Source organism: Ambystoma mexicanum, chromosome 5p (assembly GCF_040938575.1).
Source record: "Ambystoma mexicanum isolate Mex_15411 chromosome 5p, UKY_AmexF1_1, whole genome shotgun sequence".
In the NCBI taxonomy this organism is placed as follows: domain Eukaryota; kingdom Metazoa; phylum Chordata; class Amphibia; order Caudata; family Ambystomatidae; genus Ambystoma; species Ambystoma mexicanum.
The window spans coordinates 518,994,658-519,018,245 of record NC_090930.1 but is presented as its reverse complement, the minus strand read 5'-3'; the positions used below and the strand labels follow the sequence as shown (position 1 = coordinate 519,018,245).

Below are 23,588 nucleotides of genomic sequence, written 5' to 3'. Positions count from 1 at the left end.
GCAAATGATTCAAGCTGAAAACACTAAAGGAGTGCAGAACAGAGCGTAGGGCCACGTACATAATGCCGTCACAAAAAACACAGGGTGAGCCATCCACAGCAGTGGATGACCTCAAAGCGAAGGAGGGAAAGGTCAGCTTGAAAGCGACGTGGAAGACTATCACAGGGGAAATGGTGGTTTCCCTCCAGGCATTCCCACCTCCATATGTCGGATGTCGAGTCTCGCTGTGGAAGCCAAATCTAGCGACGCAAAGGCTGCAAATATAAAGCATAAAGATGGGCCGGGCGGATAGCCCAGGTGAAATGAGCTGGTTTTGGAAGCAAGACAACACAGAGCAACACAGGTTTGAATCCCGGCCCAGCGCTTAGAGACTCATTCCTGGTGTTAAGCATGTTATAAAAGATTAATTAAATGTGCAACTGAAGTAGAGCGCAGATACACTGACTCATCAAATCTGATATGGTCAAAACACAGTCGAAACATTTATCCCAGTCGGCACCAACAAAAAAAAGCAACATGACACTGTCAAATCAGTGTCACACTATAAAATACACACCTCAAAGGAAGAGACAAAGTCAAAGACTTCTACTTATTCGAAATCAACTAGAGAAAGAACACATAGGCATCACTAAACGGGACAGCTAATGTAAAGTAATGCATAATAAGGGCTTATTGGATTTTGACTTGGAAGAAGAACACCACAAATCCTCTACAAGTAAATGGACTAAAAGCTTCCAGTAAATAAAGGATACAATGTCATCCTTTATGGAATTTATTGAAAATTCTTCTATCAAATGAAAATGGGGCAGTTTCTATAAAGTTGCCATAGTAAAAAGTCGAAATTAAGCTAAACTTACTAGAACACGATTATGCAGGGGAAGAGGCTATTGATGAGTACCAGGATATAGAACCATAGTACTAGCAAGTTCCATCCCCTGATATTTTGTGGATCCGCCAGTAACCTCTTCGCTCACAGAGAAGTGTCTGTATAATGACCAGGTATGGAGGGCAACACAAACGTTTGACATCAAAATTACTGAGTCAAAAGAGTACACTGACTTCGTTGAAGATGTATGGCAAGCATATCCCCTTGTTATAAGCGCTAAAGAACAGAATTGGACTTTCATTGTTCTGTCCTTTGCTAACCAAAGTGATCAGCCCACAGGTTGAGCAAAATATAAATCTGCACTTAGTGACCCAGTGTACTGCAAGGAAAATGTATCCCCCTTACTCATTGGTGGGAACAGCAACCCACAAAAGGTGCAGCACGGCCTTCCCAACCACCAGATAAAGACAGCAAAACAAATTATATCTATGCTCTCAGGAGAAAGGGTCCCCCTCATTGGCATAACAGGCCATAATTGCAAATGCCACTGCACTTCTGGCTAGATAATACCAGGTGCAGTCGTACTATATGGACGACTACCATAAGGACGTACCAGAACATTGAGCCATCAGTAAGGTTGTACGCAAGGGCCAACCCATTCCGCCAACATGGTCAGGAAAAACTCTTTAGATTCAACCAACACAGCCTGCAGGCTTCTTGCAGAAGCCACAGTTATTAAAAGGCATGCATGGTTCTGAATTCAGGCCAGAAACTCAGGCAATACTCCTAGGCATTTCCATTCCATATAAGAAACCAAGCTTTTTGGCAATGCAGTAGATCATGAGGTTGGGAAGGCTGAAAAAGAGCACAGGACCATTACACGTCTTGGTCAACTGACAAGGAAGCCTTTCAAGCAAAGGGGTTCCTTGTCGGGCCTAAAGACTTTTCGTCCAAAACAGTCTAGCCAGGGGACATCAGAAGACTCATTTGAACCTAACAAAAGCTCCTGGCATGGCAGCCCAGTATTCCAACATACAACCACATCTGGAGGTCAACAGCCATTAAAATGTGGAAGAGGGTGTGGTAGAGGCGAAACTCTGAGCAGTGAATCATAAGTACAGGTTCACTCCTATGTCTCCCCAGTAGGGGTGGTAGCACTTCATTATTCAACCACTCTTGGTAGGGACAAGTGAGTGTTGTACAAAGTAGGACACAGTTAATGCATAGTGTTCCAGCAAAAAACATGTAATCATCCACCAAGACACAGAAACCTGTTCCCAGAACACTACCTACTTAAAGACGAACTTCAGACCTTAATGATAAAGGGAGCCATCCATCAAGAAAGTACATGAACACCAGGTAAACAAGGGAATTAACTCTTTGTTCTTCCTAGTTCCAACAAAAGACAAGACAAAAATACCTGTTTTAGTCTTAAGACCTGCAGAAAAGTACATCAAATCACACAAGTTCACAATTCCCAACCTACAGGAGGTTTTTCCCCTCCTCAAAAAAAGGGCCTTCTGACATTAGACCTGAAAGTTGCATACTTTCATATTTCTGTGTTAGCAAGTCATCGAAAGTACAAACAATTGAAAATCAATTGCAGGTAGTTCCATTTCAAGATAATTCCTTTTGCAATTGCCTTGGCACCCTGTGTATTCACAAAGGTACTCATGGTTGTGGCAGCTCACCTTCGATTAGAAGGAATTCCAGTTTACCCTTATTTAGACAACTGGCAAATAAGCGGGAGCAGTGCACAAGTCAGTTACACACTCAAGAGACAGTCAATCGCCTACACAAATTCCAAGAAGAAGAAATCAAGCCTCTCCCAGAGCAAAACAAAGTTTCTAGGGGCAATCCTGGACACAAAACTAGCCATTGCTTTCCTCTCTCCAGAAAGGATGCAAGCTTTTCAAATAACAGTCAGAAAGGTAATTAAACTATAAGGTATGATGGCATACATAGCCTTGCACCACAGCACATGACAACTACCGAAAAATCTAACATATGCTCAACAAACAATGTAAACTGACCTGAATCTGCCAACATCACATCACATCTGCCTTGCGCTTTTTCCCCGCTCAGTCCTACTAACTTACCCAACCACCTTGCTTTTCACATCCACCAGAGGTACTGGGGACCACTTGGGGAGTGATAGTGTGCAGTATAAATATCCTTTAACATGACAAACCCTCAAGCAAGATTCAATATGTGCCCATTAGAGCAATATTTAGCATACCAGTGACAAGCATACCTGCCGGTGTTTGCAGCCTCCTCTGTGTCTGGGAGAACAAGGACCGATCTTGTACCTGAGACTCTGAAATGGGACTTGCAGCAACTGAAGAAGCCAAGCATCTGGTCTGCTGCATTTCAACTGTGTTCAAATGCATTAAAAGCATTGGAACCTGTGATGCTGGCTTTGGAACCTTTTCAAACTCTTCAGACTGCTGATGTTACATCCTCGAACCAGTTCACTGCACTGCAACAGCTGAGCTGTGTTGGCTCTACCCCTACTCCCTGTCTGGATGACTGTGACTAGCTGCATCCAAACCTGATTTGAACTGCTCGGACAGCGCCAAGGAGCCTTGTTTGACACGGTAAAACCACCAAGAACAGCATGAAGGCATTATTGACTAATGCTCCCCACCTTCCGATCAATTATTGGGCCCTGGAGTCTGGTTAGGTCACTTGTAATGCCGTTTTTGCACAAGAGCATATCCTTTTATGAACAGTGTGCTTTGACCTTTCACCCCTGTTTAGTTACCCAGAGTGTGCATCATTCTATCTCTTGCATATTCTGTGTTCTTTACAGAGGGTGTGTTTTTCGTAGTGTATTCTATTTAGTTATTTTTGCATGTGTTGTTTTTAAAGTATGTATATGTTTAGAGAACATTGATTGGACATTCCTTTATTGTGGACTGTTGTACTTTGCTGCCTATGTTGCTTCTGTTTCAAATCACACATTCTTAAGATGTTAGGAATTACCTGCCATCAGCCCGGGTTGAACCACAAAAGGCGAAGGAGGTATATATTTTGCCTAAAGTTACCTTTATGATTGGGATCACTTGTGTTTTGTAAAAGTGTGAGGACTGAGTAGGCAGTTTAGCCCCTACTCATCCTTCTGCAGAAGTCATTTCATCACAAGGTTACACCACACACATGCAACAATGGCACTCGTTGCCCCACTGTGGGAAAGACAGCCATGGTTCTTCCATCTGCTGACCATGTCGCTTTGCAGCAGAAAACCTTAACCTAAAAGGATCAACAAATCCAACATCGCCCACCTCATTTGACCAACTTTGCAGCTTGACTCCTGAGGTCATAGAATTTGCTCCGCTAAATCTATCAACACATTGTATGGATATCTTAAAGGAGGCACGAAAACCCAACATAGACACTGATATTCGAACAAATGTCATATGGTGTTCCAAGAAATAACATCAGCCCTATTGTCTGTTCTCCGACTAACATGTGTTCTCTTTACTAGACGCAACCCTACCTTTTAATTCCTCCAGCTGCTTTATCAACATACACTATATCTCCACATAGTGTATTTGTGGAAAATACCAGTTAAGGGATTTGTGGACAGGGTTAAGTGTATTTATCCTCCAATAGAACATCCACTATCAGGCTGGGATTGAAACATTGTGGTAAACAACTTATGGGACCACCTTTTGAGCCTATACATAAGGATTCTATGAAAGACCTTGCATCAAAGGTGGCATTCCTAATTGCCATAATGTCCATAAGAGGGATAAGGGGTTTACCAGCATTATCTGTGTCAGAACCATTTGTTTCCATATACAAATGCAAGTAGTTTAAGGACACATCTTAGGTGTTCAACTAGCAATATTTCAAAATTCTCGAGCATGTGTTCTTGCATGGATTCATATGCTCATGAATATTACTATCCAAGAATGGTGTGCCGCCAATGACCTCTGCCTTAATGCCAGTAAGACTGAGATTCTACTCATCGGTACTCCCACTCCCTCCTTCCCTGTAGCTCTCTGGCCTGCCTCCCTTGGCCCCCTCCCTGCTCCTACCTGCAAGGCAAAAAACCTTGGGGTCATCTTCGACTCCACACTCTCCTTCTCTCCTCATATTTCTGACGTCGCCAAGAGGTCACACTACCAGCTGCACCTCCTCAGAGGTATTCTTCCCTTCCTCTCCTTCCCCCAGAAGCTCACTGTCTCCCGAGCCCTGGTTCTCTCGAAGCTGGACTACTGTAACAGCCTCTATCTTAATCTGCCTGCCTCCACTCTCCGCCCTCTGCAACTCATCCAGAACAGAACTGCGAGACTTGTCCTTGGCCTCAAGCCCGGGGACCGTATCTCTCCAGGACTGAAATCTCTACACTGGCTCCCAGTGGCTGCGAGGATAAAGTTCAAAACCCTCTGCATTGTCCACAAGGCCTTCTGGGGCCTGGGTCCTAAATACCTTCAACTCTCTCTTCCCAAATATCTTCCTTCCCGAGCCCTTCGCTCATCCGCCTCCAACTCCCTCAGGGTTAGCCGCTTCTCGAAGCAACGAGCTGGGGGTAGATCTCTCTCCGCGGCAGGGGCCTCCCTCTGGAACAGCCTTCCTGCCTCCCTGAAACTTGAGGAGAACCATCTCTGGTTCCGGAAGCACCTCAAAACCTTCCTCTTTGCTTCTGCTTTCCCTCTCCCTCTCCCCTGCTGAACTGCTAATTAATTTTCACTGAAACTGCACTGATCCTGCAACTGGACCACTCTAAACGGCCTCGGTCCTGGGCCCTGCCACTCTCCACTTGCACTGATGCCCTGGAACCCCTTTGCACTGCGGGACTGTCTCTGTATCCCTACAGCCCCCCCCTCCCCCAGCACTTGTTCTGCACTTACCTCACACTTGCCACCAGCTGGCCCTATTTATTTATTTATTACGTACGCCACTTACCTTGTACTGCACTTTTCCCCCTCCCCTTCCCCTTGCACTTTTTCCCCCTCCCCTACCCCTGCACTTGCGCGATCTGAATGACACCTGGCCTAGTAGGATCGTTGTCTGTCTCCCCTTGTCCCCCCCCTCCCTGCCTCGTCGCGCCTTGAAACACTTGTGTATAGGCGCGTTACAAATACCATATCATATCATATCATATCATATCATATTCCCCATCGTCAGGCTGGGAATCCTCAGTAAAAAGAAAGCAGTTTAGCTTTAAGCTTAAAACTGCTTGTCTCCTCTGAAGCCCATCAGCGTGTGTCATTTGGGTCATACTGCCCCCAACGAATGGCACTCATCCTCCTGAGCTACACTCCTGGGGGCCATCTTCAGATTTTACTGCATGTTTCTAGTGTTGGGAGCCCTTGTGCTTCGCTCCTCAATTCATGGATTTATTTGCTGTTTTTGACTGTTTTTCGATGATCTTCCATCTCCTCTTCATCAACCGTCACGGGGTGACTACTGGCAGTGTAGACCCGTTGTCGGCGAAGATAGTCTTTGTCACTGTTGGATCTTTTCTCCTTTACTTCAGCAGGCCCAGGCTTGGGCCGTCATATTCACCGTGACCCTATCCAATGTGTCCAAGGAAAGTCTCTTCAGGACATGTGATGCTGGGGGACTGAAGAATATTTTCGTTGAGGATCAGCACCTCAAGTGCCGTTTGTCTTCACCCAGACCACGACGTCGACGTATGCAACATCTTCTGTGGCTTCTTGTTGACGACAAAGAAGGATCTCCAATGGAGGTTAGTGGCTTGGATCGAGCATGGGAAGGCCTCTGACGCGGCCTCCGGGGCACAGTCATGCCTCATCCAGGATCGGCAGGTCCCAGGAGCGTACTCTCTCTGGAAAGAAGAGGTTTAGGTCTTTTCAGGATGCTCTTTCTGGGGAGAAGGCGAACATCCAAGTTTCATCTGCTCCCTCAACAGTCACCACGGCTGCGGGGCCCAGTTCTGGAAGGGGTCGGTCTCCGTTGCCATCTCCACCGACAAAAAGCCTGCCAGTTGGTGAGTTGCCTCCTTCTGCGAGGAAGTCCTTGACCCCATCCATGCACAAGCCGTCGAAGAGCAGACCTTCTGGAGGCCCGTCATTGGCTCCGCAGTCTTTGTCTGCAACTCGAGCCGCGTTGATGGGAACCCCGTCTACCAGGGCCACCAATTCGTCAATGTCCTCTTTGACAACGATAAAGACCACTGCACCATCACCAATAGCTTCATCAACAAGCTCCTTGTCGATAACCCCGTCGATGAAATCGGGGAAAAACTCTCTTCCATTGTCAAGGAAAAGTTTGGCAGCGAATGTTGTCTCGACCTACACGACAATGACACCTCCAAGGGTCTCTTTGCTTCCTTCTATAGTCCCGACTATGACTTGATCATCTGCGCCTGTTCTGCAGGTTTTCATTGTAGCCTCCCTCCCAAAGCATGCGGGTAGAGTGAGGGACTTGCTTCCACTTGGGGATTTACTGACAAGGCCTGCCAAGGTGTCTCCTCTGGCTCCCATGGCATCTCTAAGGAAATCTCCTAATAGCTACACCAGTTCTGAGGACGATCTTCCAGAAGACTTCTACTCAGTTCATGAAGGGGGCCAGTGACCTGTGTCTCAAGAGGGATCACTGTCCCATGAGCCCCACAAGTCGTTTGATCCTCCAAGGAATTTCGGCCCACTCCTGCTGCACCATTTGCACCCCCTCCTCCACAGAGATATGTCACTGGACATCCTGACCACCCTGCATAATTTGGTGGCAGAAATTCAACAGCGGCCGCCTGCTGACCCTGTACAGGGCAGCGTAGAGGTGTCAACCAAACCTGGCCCTGGAACAAGGTGTTTGTGTCAGGCAATCTTGTACTGTGGGCCGTGAAATGCCTCTTGTCCCATGGAGAAGTTATCCTTCAGCCTTTAGAGGGCAATGGCCGATGCAGCACAGTACGACCCCAAGGGAGAGATGAGGGATGGTTTCCTGTCATTGGTCTCTGATGGCAAGGAGGCGGCATGCCAAATGCTACAATCAGGCTTGGACACGGCAGACTCTGTGGGCAGGTCCATGGCCACAAGCACAGTGGCAGGGGCTGCTCGTGGCTAGGGACATCAGGGTTTGCAGCCGATGTACAGACATCGTTGTTGGGGGATGTGTTTTGATGGCAATCATCTCAGGTCAGGGGTTTTCACCCCTTTCCTGCCTTTGCTTTGAGGGGCTGTGGTCAGTGGGCCCCGGAAAGAAGGCAGATGAGGGGCTTCCGGAGAGGTAGAGGAATGGGAGGGTACCCAGTTGGGTGCCATTGCAGCTGCTGTCCCCACCGCACTCCAGTGCGCCAAACCTCAGTGACTGGATTTGCCACTCTTGACCAGTGGGGTTGGGGGTTTTTCTTTTTCAGCCCAGAATGGTCGAAGACTACGTCCATTGCTTGGGGTTTACAGGTCATCTGACAGGGTTATGGCTATTGCCTCCCATTCTTTCAGCATGCCCCGGACCACGGCACTTGAGCTCCAGTGGTAGGACAGAAGGAGGAGACAGGCTCGTTTTTGTCATATCCAACAGATTATTTATTGAAATAAGAAGAAATGGCCCATCTATCCCTATTCTGTGGGTTTCCCTACCCTAACCTTGTAGAGATTACCTTTTTCTCCTCAATATATTTGAGTGTTTCCCCAGCGTTGTTCTATGTCCTCTTGAAGTGTCTCTGTAAGGTACCCTTTCCCCAGCACTTTGGAGCTACCCAAATGTCCCTTCCCCTGATTGTGATTCTCTGTATTCCTTTGCTTTCTTATTTCTCCATGAACAGTGTGTTTTTCACAAATCTTCTCTTGCTCCATTAATCTGATTTTCGCTTTGGACTGAATCAGATATTTCCAACCACTGCAAGGATTTTGTTGTCCAGTTCCTGTCTTGTTGTGCTTAATGAGACAGGTTCTACTATGTCCCTCTTTAGGGTTATTTTGGATCTTATTAACACTTGCCTCCTCAATGGGATGAATAGGCTGAGTCTCATTATTCTCGCTCTTATTTATTTATTGCATTTATTTACGGCACCCAAACCCGTAAGAATCACGCCGCTGGTAAGCTTAAGAAAAGTATACATGAAGAATATGTACATAAGCATGTTAGTCATATTTGTTGACCAGCCAGGTTTTTAGCAGTTTTCGGAAGATGAGGTATGACGCCTGTTCTTGCATGTGGCGAGATGGGGCATTTCATAGGGTGGGGGGGGGGAATGACTGTGAAGCAAGTGCCGCAGCTCTTTTTCTCAAGAATCTTGGGATGACTGGTGAAAAGGTGGATGAGGAACGTAGACATGAGAGTTTGGTTCTTTTGGAGATGAGTTGGATAAGGAAGGAGGGTGCAGTATTGTGGATGCATCTGTGTATTAGGGAGAGAATCTTGAAATCAATGCATGCTTTGATAGGCAACCAGTGGGCGTCACGTCTGGCGTGAGAGATGTGGTCCGAGCGCTTGAGGCCCCATACAGCCCAGAGTACATTGTTTTTGGATCAGCTGAAGTTTAACAAGATTTTTTGAGGAGGTGCCTGCAGGGATGGCGTTGCAGTAGGCCAATTTACTGCCTATAACGGCTCTGGCGAGGCAGTTGTCAGTATATACGAATTTTCTGCTGAGGTTGATGAGTCTAGTGGTGTAGGCCGCTGAGGAGGCGAGGGCATTGATGTGTTTGTGCATAGATAGTTCTGAATCTAAGTGTACACCCAGTGTTTTCACATGGCTTGCGATGCTGGTTGGATTTCCGTCAATGCAGAATGAAGCAAAGGCGGGATCTAGCCATTTAAGACAGTATGGGAAGCCTACTATGAGGCAGAGATGGTGTTCCGCCATCCAGGCTTGAATGATGGTGTAGACTTGATTGATGTTTACGGAATCGGGGGCAGCGTGGTTACCAGTTGGTCAAGATGTGGGTGTCATCTGCAATGGTTGTATAGAGGATCCCATGGTTGTCGAGGTGGTCAAACAGGGGTTTACTGTACATGTTGTACAGAGTGGGTGAAATGCAGGAAACTTAGAAACACTTGCCGTCACTGGGACGAGTAGGCTGAGCCGCTTAGTTATCCTTGCTCTTGATGAGTAGGCTGAGTGTGCCCTTCATCCACATACCTCTCCCGTTACCTTTGTGTTCACGGGCTATGGTCACCTAATCTCTTTTCGGGGTCAGAATAACTTTTGGCATCGGAACGGCTTCTGCCATCACGCCGACTCTTCATGTTCTTCGGTGTGGCCTTTTGTAGCCACGGCTGCAGCGGTCTTTCCCACGTCACGCCACCACTCACTCTGTTTTCCTTTACTCAGGATTCTCTTCCCCTGCGTGACAGGGGCCTCTGTTTTCCCTGTGCCTCTTTGGTACATCCACTGGCAAGGCCCTTGGTTCTCAGCAACTCCCAGCTCTGCCCAGGTTTGAATTCCCTGGCTTCACTCTCAATCTTAAATCCTTCTTCTGTTTTTATATCCAAGTTATGGGTCCTCCCCAGCATAACCTTTCTCTTTCATGAGTATTCTCTTTCCCGTCTCGGCTTCTTCGTCGCAGTTTGGTTAACTTTAGCCCATGAAGTGATCTATATTACTCTCTCATCTCGTCTTTGTCTCAGTGATTTTGGTAGCCATTTAATCAAGATGAATGTTGGGGCTAATATCACAGTAACAAACAGTGGCTTGTTCTGATGGAGTCTTTGAAGCATGGATGGTTCTCAAGAAATGGTTTTGGCGAGTTTTTTGATGGAATGGGGAGTCCTTATCCCCAAGAGGGGAGTTTCCATGTGAGGTCCTGCTTACCGCCATTCCTAGGGGGAATTTTTCATAGCAGGCTCACCTCCTTAGCCTCGCAAGCAAAGGCTCCCCAATGGGGAGAAGTGACAAAACCCTGCGATTCATCATAGACTCTTGTCAGGACCCCTTCCTCGTGGAGGAGGTTCATCAGCTTCTGGTGAAAAGTTCAATTGGTCTGGTTCCGTGCTCAGTACGAAGAAGCAGTGGTACTCCACCTATTTTCTGGTGCCGAAGGACAGAGGCTTGCACCCCATTCTGGATCTGCACCTGCTGAACTTGTTCCTACTCGAGGACAAATTCAAGATGGTTACTCTAGCCCAGATCCTGCAATCCTCGATCTGCAGGACTGGTGTGTTTTCGAAGACCTTCAGGATGCCTACTTCCATGTTCCGATTCATCAAAGTCACAGGAGGTACCGAAGGTTCATAGTGGGCCAACACCATTACCAGTTCCAGGTCCTGCCTTTGGGCTTTCCTCTGCTCCCAGGGTTTTCAACAAGCTACCTAGACGACTGGTTCGTCCAAGCTCATCCCCGGATCTGGTGTCAGAACACATGCACTGTACATGCACTCTTTTGCACAGCTTGGGCTTTTCCTTGAACTTCATATAATCTCACTTTTTTTTCACCCAGTCTCTCCGATTCATCGGACCAGTCTTAGACACTCGCCTGGGCAGAGCTATACCACCTGAGGATCAAGTGGTGAACATCTTTCGGATGGTCAATGTCCACAATCCCAGGAACAAGTCCCTGCCTCAGCTTTCCTGCACCTGCTGGACCTCATGGCCTCCTGCATCCTTGTGGTGCCAGAGGCGAGGCTGTGCATGAGATTGCTTCAGTTGTTTCTTTTTTGCCAATGTCGCACTTTTGGGGCCACATGTCAGAACTTGCTGTGAAACATGTTTTCAAGAGGTCCCTGGAACAGGGCTCATTCGTCACAATCCCCAGTGTTATATAGTTTATGCAGGGTTTGTGTAACCAGTTTCCTCCCCGCCAGATTGTGGTCCTGGTGTGGGATTTGAATTTCGTTTTAAGAGAGGCTAGGAACGATGACCAGCTTTTCATTGGTTACGCTGGTGTTTGTGCTGGCAGGGCTGTGACTAAACAAACCCTTTCCAGGTGGGTCATTCTCTGCATCTCAGAATGCTACCATCTGGCTGGCAAGGATGTGCCTGAGGGTCTCGGAGCTCATTTTACTACAGGCGTGGCTGCCACCTCTGCCCTGCTGAAAGAAGTCCCTGTCCTGGATATTTGCCAGGTGGCATCATGGGCTTCTTTGCACACGTTTGCTAACCATTACTGCTTGGATTCCCTTGTGGGCCAAGATGCCCGTTTTGGTAGGGCAGTCCTCCAAAGGTTTCTGGTTTAGGTGGTGTCCTTGCTTCTTCCCTCCTCCAGATTACATACTAATTTGGTAGTCTATTATGGATGATGAATCCATGAGAAGACAAAATCCATTAGAAGAACAAATGTACTTACCTCTCTGTAATGTTCTTTCTGACGGATGTTGCACCCACAGATTCCTCATCACCCTCCATACCTACCCACTTTGCGGGAAACTATTACACCATCAGTTCTACGGGTTCTCCACTTCAGATTGCTAAGGAAAAGTGGTGGAACTGAGGTCATGGGGCACAACGCTTCTGTATATACTGTTCTGACGTCCCATCCAGCGCGTACAGGCTTCAGCTGGAGTCACTGCGCTCGCTTGCAGCAGCAAAGGTTTCTAGAAAAAAGGTGTGCTGGGATAGGGATATCCTAGATGAGGAATCCGTGGGAGGCACATCCATCAGAAAGAGCATTACCCAGAGGTAAGTAATTTGTCAGTCTACGTCCTTTTCAATTTTGAAAACACAAAATGTAATACTCCATATACAAGCAACAGAAAGACTATTACCAGTTAAGTACTATTTGTCATGCTCATTTATAGACCAGAACCTAACAAATAGAAAACAGTATTCTTAAAAAGTAGATAGTTTTAAAAATGTTATAGGCCTTTTGAAGACAAACTTGAAAGGGCTGAAAAATATCTACTAAAATGTATCTAAAAAGACAGGTAAGTGGCAATAATCAACAACGTTTCCCAATGCCTCCTATACCTCAATCTGAAAAAGTAGGGTGGAGTTTTAATGCAAGTAAAAACGTTGTACGTATAAGGAGTTTAAGATGTTACAAAGTGTGATATTCTGCTCCCAGTTATAGGGAAAAGGCAATTGTGTATTACCAAAGTTTCAAGAAAACTGCAGAAGAGGAAATCGTCAAGCTAGTAAACCAGATAAGTTCCATCCCCATGTTCAATGGCCATAGCCCCAAAGGAGGAAAGTTTCAGAGATGACCCATAGGATCAGAAACAGAACATGTTGTGGTGGCAGCACTGGTGAAGACCGTTTACACACACAGCAGCCAAGTACTGAAGGAAGGCACCAAGGTGTGGATTTAAGGGCCAGACACCAGAAGGATGTGGCAAAGGTTGCTGGGTCCTGAAGACGATGGATGGAGAAGTGCAACAGGGTGCACACAGATGCGCATTGAAGGAAATACAGGTGCACTCATCAGATCAGAAGGAAGATGAGCCAGAGATCGGATTCCACTGGACAGGGAGGAGCAGAACTCCACATTAAGATAACATTGCCCAAATTCTTCAGCACTGCTTAATATTCCACAACTGCTCTGAGGCAATTCCTGGTAGGTTTTGAGGAATGACCTGGGTGCCCCACATATAGACACTCGCACAAATAAAAACTATAATGCTGCTGCCACCAGCCTCTGACAAAAACACACTTTCAGCAAAAGAGACTCTCCACACTTTGACATTAACTTTGCCCTGCTAGACTCACAGGCTACTTTGGACAGCACAGCAAAACTCAATTGCAGATTTCTGGGGTACCCCCATGGATTTCCTTGTAAGAAAACAGTTACGATTCCAAAAAACAGTCAAAAGTCAAAGGCACTCGCTTGGATTCGGTAAAGCAACCGCAGGCTTGCAAGCTCGGTCTGGTTTTGTTGTAGTGTGGTAATGTAGGAGGGTACGCAATAGAAAGACCACTGAAAAGGAGATGGTTATCCTTGTGAACTTTGTTGAAGTTCCGTAGGTACTGGGTTGGCGTTTAAATTCAGTCACGCGCTGCTTGCTCTGTTCGGATTGTCTGCTATGTGCACACTGTCGCTCTTCACCCACACACTTCTCCTGTTTCTGTCTTTAATCCCATGACCTGCTGTATCAACTCACTTTGTTGCTCCACTTGTCCCTAGAGGTCTTAGGACTGATTTGGATTAGATGCAGTTAACTGTATTGGTGAAAGCAAGATGGACAGGTTGTTTGGAAACATTTTTCTAAACCGCCAGCATTGGTATTTGTGAACACTTTGTGCATGGTCATGGGGAGGAGTGGTCGAAGTGTAAGAAAGGAAGTAGGGGTACTATGTCCCCTGCTGGCCTGCCCCCACAAACCCCATCGCTACGCCCCCTTCCACGCTCAATCCAGACCTCCAAACACACACCTGCTATTCAAGGAACTATTCAGTGCACTAGTTTCAACTTCTTCCTACACTTTCATTTTATAACTAAACCATTCTGGAGCAGTGTCTTTTTAAAATAAAAGTATAGGAGCAGTGAAACTGTTCTGATAGGAGCACCGTTCCCACCCACTGTGACCACTGTGGGGCAGTGGGGTTCATACAGTGGTGGAATATACCTGCTACGGGTCTGCTGCTTCGTGGGTCAGCCTGTAGGCCAGGCCTGGTTTGAGACCCTGTCCAAACCCAACTCAGGCCCCCAGTGTCCAAAAGCTAGCAGTGGACAGCTAATTCACCAGGGTAAATGCAATGGGGTATCTTGCCTCTTCAGGTGGGCAACTGGGGCTGCAGGCCTATTGGTAGCGTGCCAACATGTCATTGCTACCGAGGGTGCACAGGGCATAGCCAAAGTGGTCACTGGCCATAGCCATCATCCCACATTGGGGGCAAAGTGGCAACTGGGCCTGTCCTCTGGATTTAAAGGGACTGTATGGGTTAATTGAAATTCAATCGACATTTTTGTTAAAGGGACTTTTTGGTTGCAGCTCAAAACAAAACCACACAACTTCACCAATCTCCGAAAACCATTGTAAGACAACCTGCCGTGGGCATCACTTCACATATGCCAGCACAAGTGGACCCTCTGGACTTGAGAAACAAAAAGGAGCCAAAGATGAAAACCGGTTAGGATCCCTTTTACATTTTATGTGAGAGCCAACTGAAACGAATAAAACGTGTACACATGAATTGCAAGACCCCATTACCCTGGACAGCCAGCGCAACGAGAGAGGTCCTAAGCGGGGCGTGATGGTGGCAGAGAGATGGTGATTTTACTATGGCAGTGGCCAAGGTAATGTTCATCTAGGAGCCAAAGCTAGCGAATGTGTGGTGTTTTGCTTTGAGTTGCTACAATAACGCACCTTAACGTGTTTTTAACTGGCATATATAAATTCCACCTTATCAAAGATTGCCTAATTTCTCTTGTTATTTTTACCCCTAATTAAGACCAGTTATCTCGTTCTTAATGTATATGATTCGTAAACGTGCTTCTTTTGATATCAGGAGGTCCTTTGGGACAAATGAACAAGTTTAAAGTACGTTCTTTTGTACAGGCCTTACACAATAAAGTTTTCAAGAATTCATTGTTTTTCACCAACCGTTTTCCAAAAAGGCAAACTCTGAGATTTAATTGTGCTTTTTTTTTTTTATTCCAGGGGGCGATGGCTGCCACATATTCTGCACTGAACAACAAGACTTTTCAGCCAGTTTTAGAACCTGTTGCAGCGTCTGGTTTAGCTCAAAGACGTAGTATGAAAAAATTAACGTCAACAGACTTGTAGATCCACTATGGCATCCAAGGCAAGCAAAGGAAATCGAAAAGAGACTTTCTGCCCAACCTCTGGTGAAAAGGCATTAATTCGCATTTCCTCCAACATTACTTGAATATTCTGTATAGGTCCTTTACACAGGTTCATACTGTGTTCTATTTTGAGGACAGTGTTCATGTGTTCTAGTTTATTTAAGTTAAACATCAGGGTACGTCGCAAAGATAATTATACATTCTGTACACTGAAAACCCTTCAGGAGTTAGTTGAAGATATTAATATTTACAGATTGTATAGTTTTTATGGTTTTATTTAGAAACAAATGTTCTTGGGGACCATTGTGGATGACATAGCATATCAAAATATAATGCCATACAGTGCCAGTATTTGGACCTAAAAATCCTATTTTAAGCTTTAAGGGTTAAAATGTCATTTGTAAGAATTTGCTACCTTTGGGCCAAGTTGTTTGATTTGTGCCCAAATTTAAAAGCAAATCCATATTTGTTCCGTTTTGGTGTCTTGTTTAATGTACCCTACAGACGGAAGAGGTTTGTGTTCATGGTGGTGCGTTTCTATGGCCTGTGTATATGTTTATGGGTAAAAAATGATAGGTTTTGAGAGACTGCTGGTTTACTGTAAAGGACCTTTTGGCTGTGCTCGAGTGCACTATTAAGTGAATGTGCACCTTTAATATTGAAATGGGGTTGCTATGATTTGTAATTGTCACTTGAATTGACGCTGCTTTGGAATGCACATGCAGCAGCTTCTGAAATGCCCAAGAGAATAGACTTGCTGCTTAAATCATGATCCTTATCATTTGAACATGATCTCCACTGCATTTCTTCAGGGAGACTTCATATTATAGCAGAGCATTTACACATTAATTTTCCTGGGAATAATTAGGAATGTTGAAACGTTTGAGAGTAGTGAAAGTGATGTATGTCTTCTATAAAGTCTGTTCCTCTCTGAAACCATGCAGAATTTAAATCCAGTAATATAATTATCGTATAGTTAAATACTGGAAACCATAAGTTTGGACTGAAGTTGCAGATACGCAGTAGGTACGAGAGCAGAATCCTAATGCCTATTTAAACTCTTTTAGTTGCTCCAGTCTCTGCCCAAAATGTTGCTACATTGATCGGGAACTGGTCCAGAACCTAATATGGGAAGAACATTTATTATTTAATATTTGCTAAAAAAAAAAAAAGGGATGTTGCTGGTTAAGTTTTGTATTTTCTTTGTTTTAAGTGTGCCTTACTGGACACGTGTTTGCTGCAATTGTGTTTGGGAAAAGTATGAATTTAGGGCTATTGTGATCCTGGAAGGATGTTCTGTGTGTGGTCAGTCATGTCTCTGTTGCAGCTGTCCAACGCTGAATGGTTTGAGGCCAAATACATGATCAAAAAAGACTTGCACATTCAAATTGTTTGTATGCTTAAAGTTCCAAGTTTTGGTTAAAGGATTAGACCTTTATTCTAAACGTTTATTTTCATTTTAGAATGTGCCTTTCCCCTAGTTTAGTTTTGCTCTGTGAAGGTGTATTTTAGTTTTAAAATGTAAAATTTTTCTTTTAAGTAATATAACCTTAAGAGAGCTTTCGCTTCTCTGGGAGACCAGCTCCCATAACCCATGCTGATGTCATGGGATACTCTGACATCACTGTGAGAGACCGAAGCCCATGCTATATATTCCTGTGCGATATGTTTTGTAAAATATTAACCCAATACTTGCAGACAATAAAGTGAGAGGAAACAGTTAAATAAGTCAATAATAAAGAAAAGACAAAACAAGGAAATTACCACAACCAAAATGCAAATAGACATATATATATATATATATATATATATATATATATATATACACACACACACACATTGGTATCAAACATGTTACTTCTGCATAACTGCAATCAACCCATAGCAAGGTTGAATGTAAACATGTAAAACACACAGATTTATCTTTGCAAAATTGTATTTATTTATTTGTGTTGCTTTAAAATACAGTAATGTGCACTTAAAATGAATGTCTCTTTGTAATATCAGATAATTAAGTTGAACTAATATAGCAGCTTTGATTTGTGGAATTCTTGACTTCCAATCCTGATTCTAATTTGCAAGTGTGATCTTGTGCTTTGCTTCTGATAATCAATGTAATTTTTCTACATGATTCCATATTATTAGTCAGCTCTGATAGGTGACAGAGTTCCTTTAACTTGATCAAACGATTTAAGAAAATGATTTTGGCACAATGGTCAGAGATTGCCAAAGGGTGAAACTTGTTATTCGGTTTCTAATGAAAGCAACTTTTCAGTTGCTACATTAGTACATCTCTGGAATGATATACTTACCTTTGATTTTATTTTTTCCTTCTTTCCCTTTTGCAGGTTTTGCAGTGAATTTGTTTGTATATACAATTGCTTAGCATTATCTTGCAATAGATCTTAACACGTATATTAGCATTTTACAACTGGAAATACTTTCTGGCATCAATTTGTAAGCCTATTTCTTATGTGGCCACCTCCATGCTATCAACTGAAATCCATAAGGCCTGAGAATTTGGTGCCATCTTTAGATTGTTTTCACTTTTGCTGCGTTTGGCCCAAATTGATCAATATATTAGAAAAATATGAAAAATCAATACAGGCGTTAAGCCTAAGTGATATCAGATAAGGGCCTTGTTCCAAATAGGTAATTTTCATGCCTGGGGATGCAGAGGAAATTACACAGAAAATGTTTTGTTAAAGTTTTACCCTTTTTGTAATAAGAACATGTGCAGCTTGTACAGAATTCTCCCCGGAAACTATGAAAATCAGCAAAAGCCCACACTCCACCAAATACTGTGAATGCATGTAGCCAGATTTCCCATGTTGATGCCTTTTAGAAAGCTGCTGATTTGCGTGACAAAGTCCCTCTCGAGTTTACTGTCAAGAAAACAGAGTCTCGGGAGGAACGAAAGGAGAACAAAACATGGAGAGCATATATGGCTTCAACAGCTGTTAAGGCAGTAATTGTGCCTAAGAACACCCGAGTCACACACATTGACACCACACATTGTCCTCAACAAGCGACCTAAACTTGCCTCAATGGCTTTCTGCTTAAAAGTAGTGGAATATTCAGTACCTTCTAGGTGAACTGTAGATGATTGGTTGTCCCTAAAAACCATCAAACAATTACTTTGAAAAACCTGCTAGACTGGCATTAAATTGAGACAAACAAGAAAGGTCAGTGCTGAACACATTAAAGTGCCCAGGATGATTATATAATGTAGTCACTATGAAGAATATGGACATCAAAAGCACTGGTGGATTACATTACTTGCAATTAAGTTGCTCCGGTATGCTTAGAACATTGAAATTGAAGCTCTACCTACCAAGACAAATTTCCTGTTTGAAGCATTCGGCTAGTAAAACCTCATGGGTTTTGGTTTGCTTCTGAAGAAATGTTTGCTCTTAACATGAGCCCCTATTTAGACTGGTTATACCTAGAATTGAGAAAACATGTAATCCTTCTTTACGTAATCATCTCTATCAGGAATTTCTTTAGGCTACAGACTTGGTGACCACAGCTAGAATATTTGTCATATGATCTGAGGCCCACCCTTCGCTAAAGAGACCAGAAGTCAGATGTCTTAGAAAATGCATTAGGAGCTCGAGCATTGAGGATGACTAATTGTAATGTAGTGCGAACCTGATAAGTTGGAGGCATTTGAGATGAGATATAGGAATTGTTTTGCAATCAATTTGTTTTTTTTAATGGTACCAGTCACAAGCAAGCCATTTCATAGCACCTCCAAAACAAAAAGGGCATTGGGAAAGGCAGTCCAATCTTTCATGGGCTTTCATATGAGTAGAGGAGCCTTGCATACACACAGAAGCAGATAAAAGAAAGCACTTCACAGTACATACAGTCAACTGGCATTCAACAGCTAGCAGACAAATATGTTTAGGATGAAGGAGAAATGTATGGCTATGGATCTGTGGCTTTAGGCCAGAATTCTAAGAGGGGGGTAAGCTTGTCGTGTATTGTGAAGACTTAGTTCGAAAAGAGATGGGCAGTGCTATAAAGCAGACCCAACAAAAGCTATGTGGCCTCTAGAACCAAGAGTGGATTTTACAAAGACACCACAGTCTAGATATGGAACTTCCACACACTGACTGTGTTTTCAGAATGTTGGTCTAGAAAATACTTCTCATTTAAAACGCATACAAATGCAACATGGAAAACACTGAATCCAGTGTGTAAAATATTTGCTGAGTGTTGGCAGCATAGAGAGGTGCTGGCTGAATCAAACACTGATTGCAAAAGAGCTGCCCCTGACCACAGCAATGCAGTCATGTGATATAGCCATTCTCACCAAATGAATGAAAAGAACTATCACCTGACAAGTGGACACTTAATATAGAAATGTCAGACTATTGTAGCTCATTTAAAAAGACAATCGTAGAGGTTCCCTACAAGACTAGCAGCATATGCACCCTCTAGATGCATTCCTGCAAAAGGGGCAGAAGAATAACCCATTTTCGCTTATCCAAGAAAGATGGATCATTACCACAGCTTCACAACTGAGCACACCGATTCCAATGGCCAACTTGTAAAACACCATTCCTTCAATTGGTCGCCTTATATCGTTTTTTGGACTCAACGCCGTTTACTGTCACATCCTGATGCACCAGTGGCACAGGAAATACCTTATGTTTGCTATAGGCTAAGTGAAAATGCTGCTATTTGGCGCAAATTCTGCCTCAAGAGGGTTCATAAAAGGTTAGCTTGTAGAAGCTGAACATTTAACATGTGATGAAGTGTAGTATTTTGACATACTTAATTGATTGGCTGGTAAGAGGAAAGGGAATTCTCTAGTTCAATATCAAAAGCTGATGCACAAGAAGATACATGTAATGCATTCCCCCTGTTTCACAGTGAACATACTGTATACATCTGAAGAGGACATCACTTCTGGGGTCAAAGATGGATATCGCAAATTAAATTGCTTAATCTTTCGTAAGCTCGAATGCTAGAAATCAGTCTCTGGATGTGAAGGAGATCCCTGTTGATGATCTCATCATGCAAGGCGTTGGTACTCCATGCCTGGTCACAAATGCAGAAAGGCCTTTTAGATTTCAGAACAGCCAGCCTGTTACTGAAGTCCTTCCAGAAGACAATTATGTGTTTCATGGTTGGACATAGAAAACAGACACTGTGAAACAGGATAGCGAGTTTTCCCCATTTACCTGGGGAGGCTGATTAGCAATATCTATTGTCATATGACATGTGACTGGCATAGAGAATGAATCAATGTACAAACTAAGTTGGTGGTGAGCATGTTGTCAAGCATGAAGAGACCCGGAGAAAGATTTGCTATGCACTAACAAATGTGCAAGGCCCCATTGCATTCAGACGCGCATGGCAGTGGTCTCGATTGGACATTTACTATGATCTTCTGCAGAAATCACTGATTCCACAGGTGGTTCGGACAAACGAACAAAAATGATCTGTTAATATGATGCTGATGGCACCTGCTTGGGCCATACAGCCAGTTTTGCCACACCTCGTAGGGGCACAGTTTCTCTCTAAAGGAATCTGGACCTACTGTATAATCTGACATGGCAAAAAAGCATTATCTCTCATTCCAACACAAGAACTTTGCTTAAAGCAGCATCCTGGTGTCGTATAGCTGTTTCCAGAGATACATATGGCTCCAAATAACTGCACATTCTCACAGAGGCTTCAATGCCTGCAGCAAGAACATGTTATACAAGGATATGGAAACGTTTGTTGTATTATGCATGAAATGTATACAAATGATAAAACCTATTGCTAACCTAATACCTAACACAACTAGACGTCATTAGGTAGGCCTACCAAACGAGGAGCACTGCTTAGGTTACCAGTCACTTATTTATTCATAGAAAGACGGAAGAGAATTTTCACTCCAGATACATCACACGTGGTGATAAATATGATATTTGCATACTGACAGAACCACCAGTTGAGGAAGCACACAAGTGCAGCATTAAAGATATTTTTTGCACGGTTGCGCTCTTAATCGGCTGTATTTTCTGAAAGAAGAGGGAAGGAAGCCTGACTGGGAGAAGAACAGTTATGTTTTTCATTACAATACAATGATATTAAGAACGTATCAATCTTAAATTCTTACCAATAGTTTTCACCTATTTACAAGAATTGCACTTGGAATAAAATGCATTTTCAAAAATGCACTGCTTTGACCAAATAAGTCGCACCACCTATAAGATTCTAATAGAACATTAATGTGCTTTTGTTTAAGGCAACATCTTTAGAAGAATGAAACTGCTGTTGATAACCATATGTAAGCAGTGAAACTTTGAGAGTCGGCATGGCATAGAAAAATGTTAATAAGCAAACAAGTTCCAATTAGCGAACAGCGTCCTGGAAAAAAGGAACTGAGGCCACAGGGCGCATCGCCGCTATACATACTGGCCCTGATGTCAGACCCAGCACGGGGCGTAGAGGCGTCTGGTGGAGCAGACTCTGAGCAGTCCTGTGCTCCCTGGCAGCAGAAATGTTTCCAAAGAGCAGCTATGCTGTGAATAGGATTATCAGAGATGAGGAATCTGTGGGCGGAACAGTCATTGGAAAGAACATAACCGAGAAGTCATTTGATTTTTTTTTCACTTTCTACTGCTGGCGTTGGCATGGTGGTCTAGTCCATGTCTAATGCAGAGTTTGTGCATAAACCTGCACTGACACAAGTACAAAAATAAAATATGTGCCTGTTCTCTGAAAGGCATAAACGTTCACGTTTATTCTCTATACAAACATTTTTAATGAAAATAATTTGACATCTAGTATTCTAAATTATTTTTGCAACAAGGTTATGATGCTGCTATTAAATATTACTTTTTTCTGAAGAATGAAGAATGCTGAAGTTTCATCAATGCCGCTCTCTGAAGCAAATCTTTGTAGGCCCACGGTAGACTAACAGAAGGTGCTGGTTGGAAGCCCTTCTGGTGGCCATCTTTCTATGCACCCACTAGTGTGCACTGCAGCGCAGTGTAAAATCTAATAACATTGGAAATAGAAATGTGTGGAAGCTCCAACATGTTTAAAGCTTTTAATCATATGAAATGTTTATCGAGTCACATTGCATGGAAGATGAATGGAAAGGTCGTCTGTATCAACATGAAGGCATTAGAGTTTCCTGACAAGAAGAAAACAAAATGCTGCTGAGTGCGTCAATGCTGTTCAAAACGTTCTATATGTATGCAATTGTTGTCCTTTGGAATTACATGCGTATCTGAAGTACAATGATACTTCGCAGAAATAAACATGTTTGATACCATTCCCAGTAAACACTTGAACAGTAATTGTGAAAGTTGTTCTAAGGCAGGCAACTATTTCTAGGCAAACATTGTGTGCAATTGCTTTGCAAAGATTGGCACACTACAGCATATTTGCTTCTCTGATAATTAAATCTCCTGAGGCGATTTCACCAGCTACAGACCTTTAACTGAGAGGAGATTAAGTACGATAATTATGAACATTACGCAAAAATGGCATGCTACCAGAGCTACTCCAACGGATAAAACCAAAACAGTGCACTCCCTACCGTTCAGATAATGTTAATTCCCTTCCCTTGACATATTGTGGATTTTGTATTATATTGTATTTATTTCATTTTATTTTTTAAAAAGATTTTTCTTTAAAGCTCTGTATATATTGACATTAAAGTTTGCATTGTATTACATTTTTCTTTTAAGACTGATCTACTTTTCTATTGTACAGTATCTGCGCTCATGTCTTAAAGTGCTGCTCGAATGTGCATCAAAATGGCCTGACAAACTTACAAACTATTAAATAGTTTTTCTCAAACTTTTTTGAATAGATTTTGTGTACATGCTGTTTCATTTTGTCCGATGTTTTTTTAAATAAATAAAAATCCTTCATAATGTTTAGTAATTTATCAAATGTAATTGCTTACCATGCTACAACTCTCCCATGTCACAGCCCTCGTCGGTCTGTGGGTCAGTTGCATTCCAACCCCACACATTGTTTTATTCCCAAGGGTTAAATCTCAACATCAATCCTCTGACAGCGGTGAGGGGAAAGAATGCAACAACCTACATGTGGAATACTTTCAGTCTATGATTCAAAAATGGTGGTTTTTACAAATGTGTTTGTAATTCTTTTTGCGTGTGTGGGTGTTTGTGTTGTTAAAGACGACAG

General features: G+C 43.5%; 1 protein-coding gene across 1 annotated transcript in view; it reads left to right on the top strand.

Annotated features, from left to right (window-relative positions):
* Positions 1 to 23,246, top strand: part of RPS6KA6 (ribosomal protein S6 kinase A6) — a 905,586-nt gene extending 882,340 nt beyond the window's left edge. The window contains exon 22 of the mRNA XM_069612921.1: positions 15,277 to 23,246. Coding sequence (XP_069469022.1) covers positions 15,277 to 15,402 — 126 coding nt within the window. The 3' untranslated portion in view covers positions 15,403 to 23,246. The remainder of the gene's footprint in view (positions 1 to 15,276) is intronic.
* Positions 23,247 to 23,588: the final 342 nt, after the last annotated feature.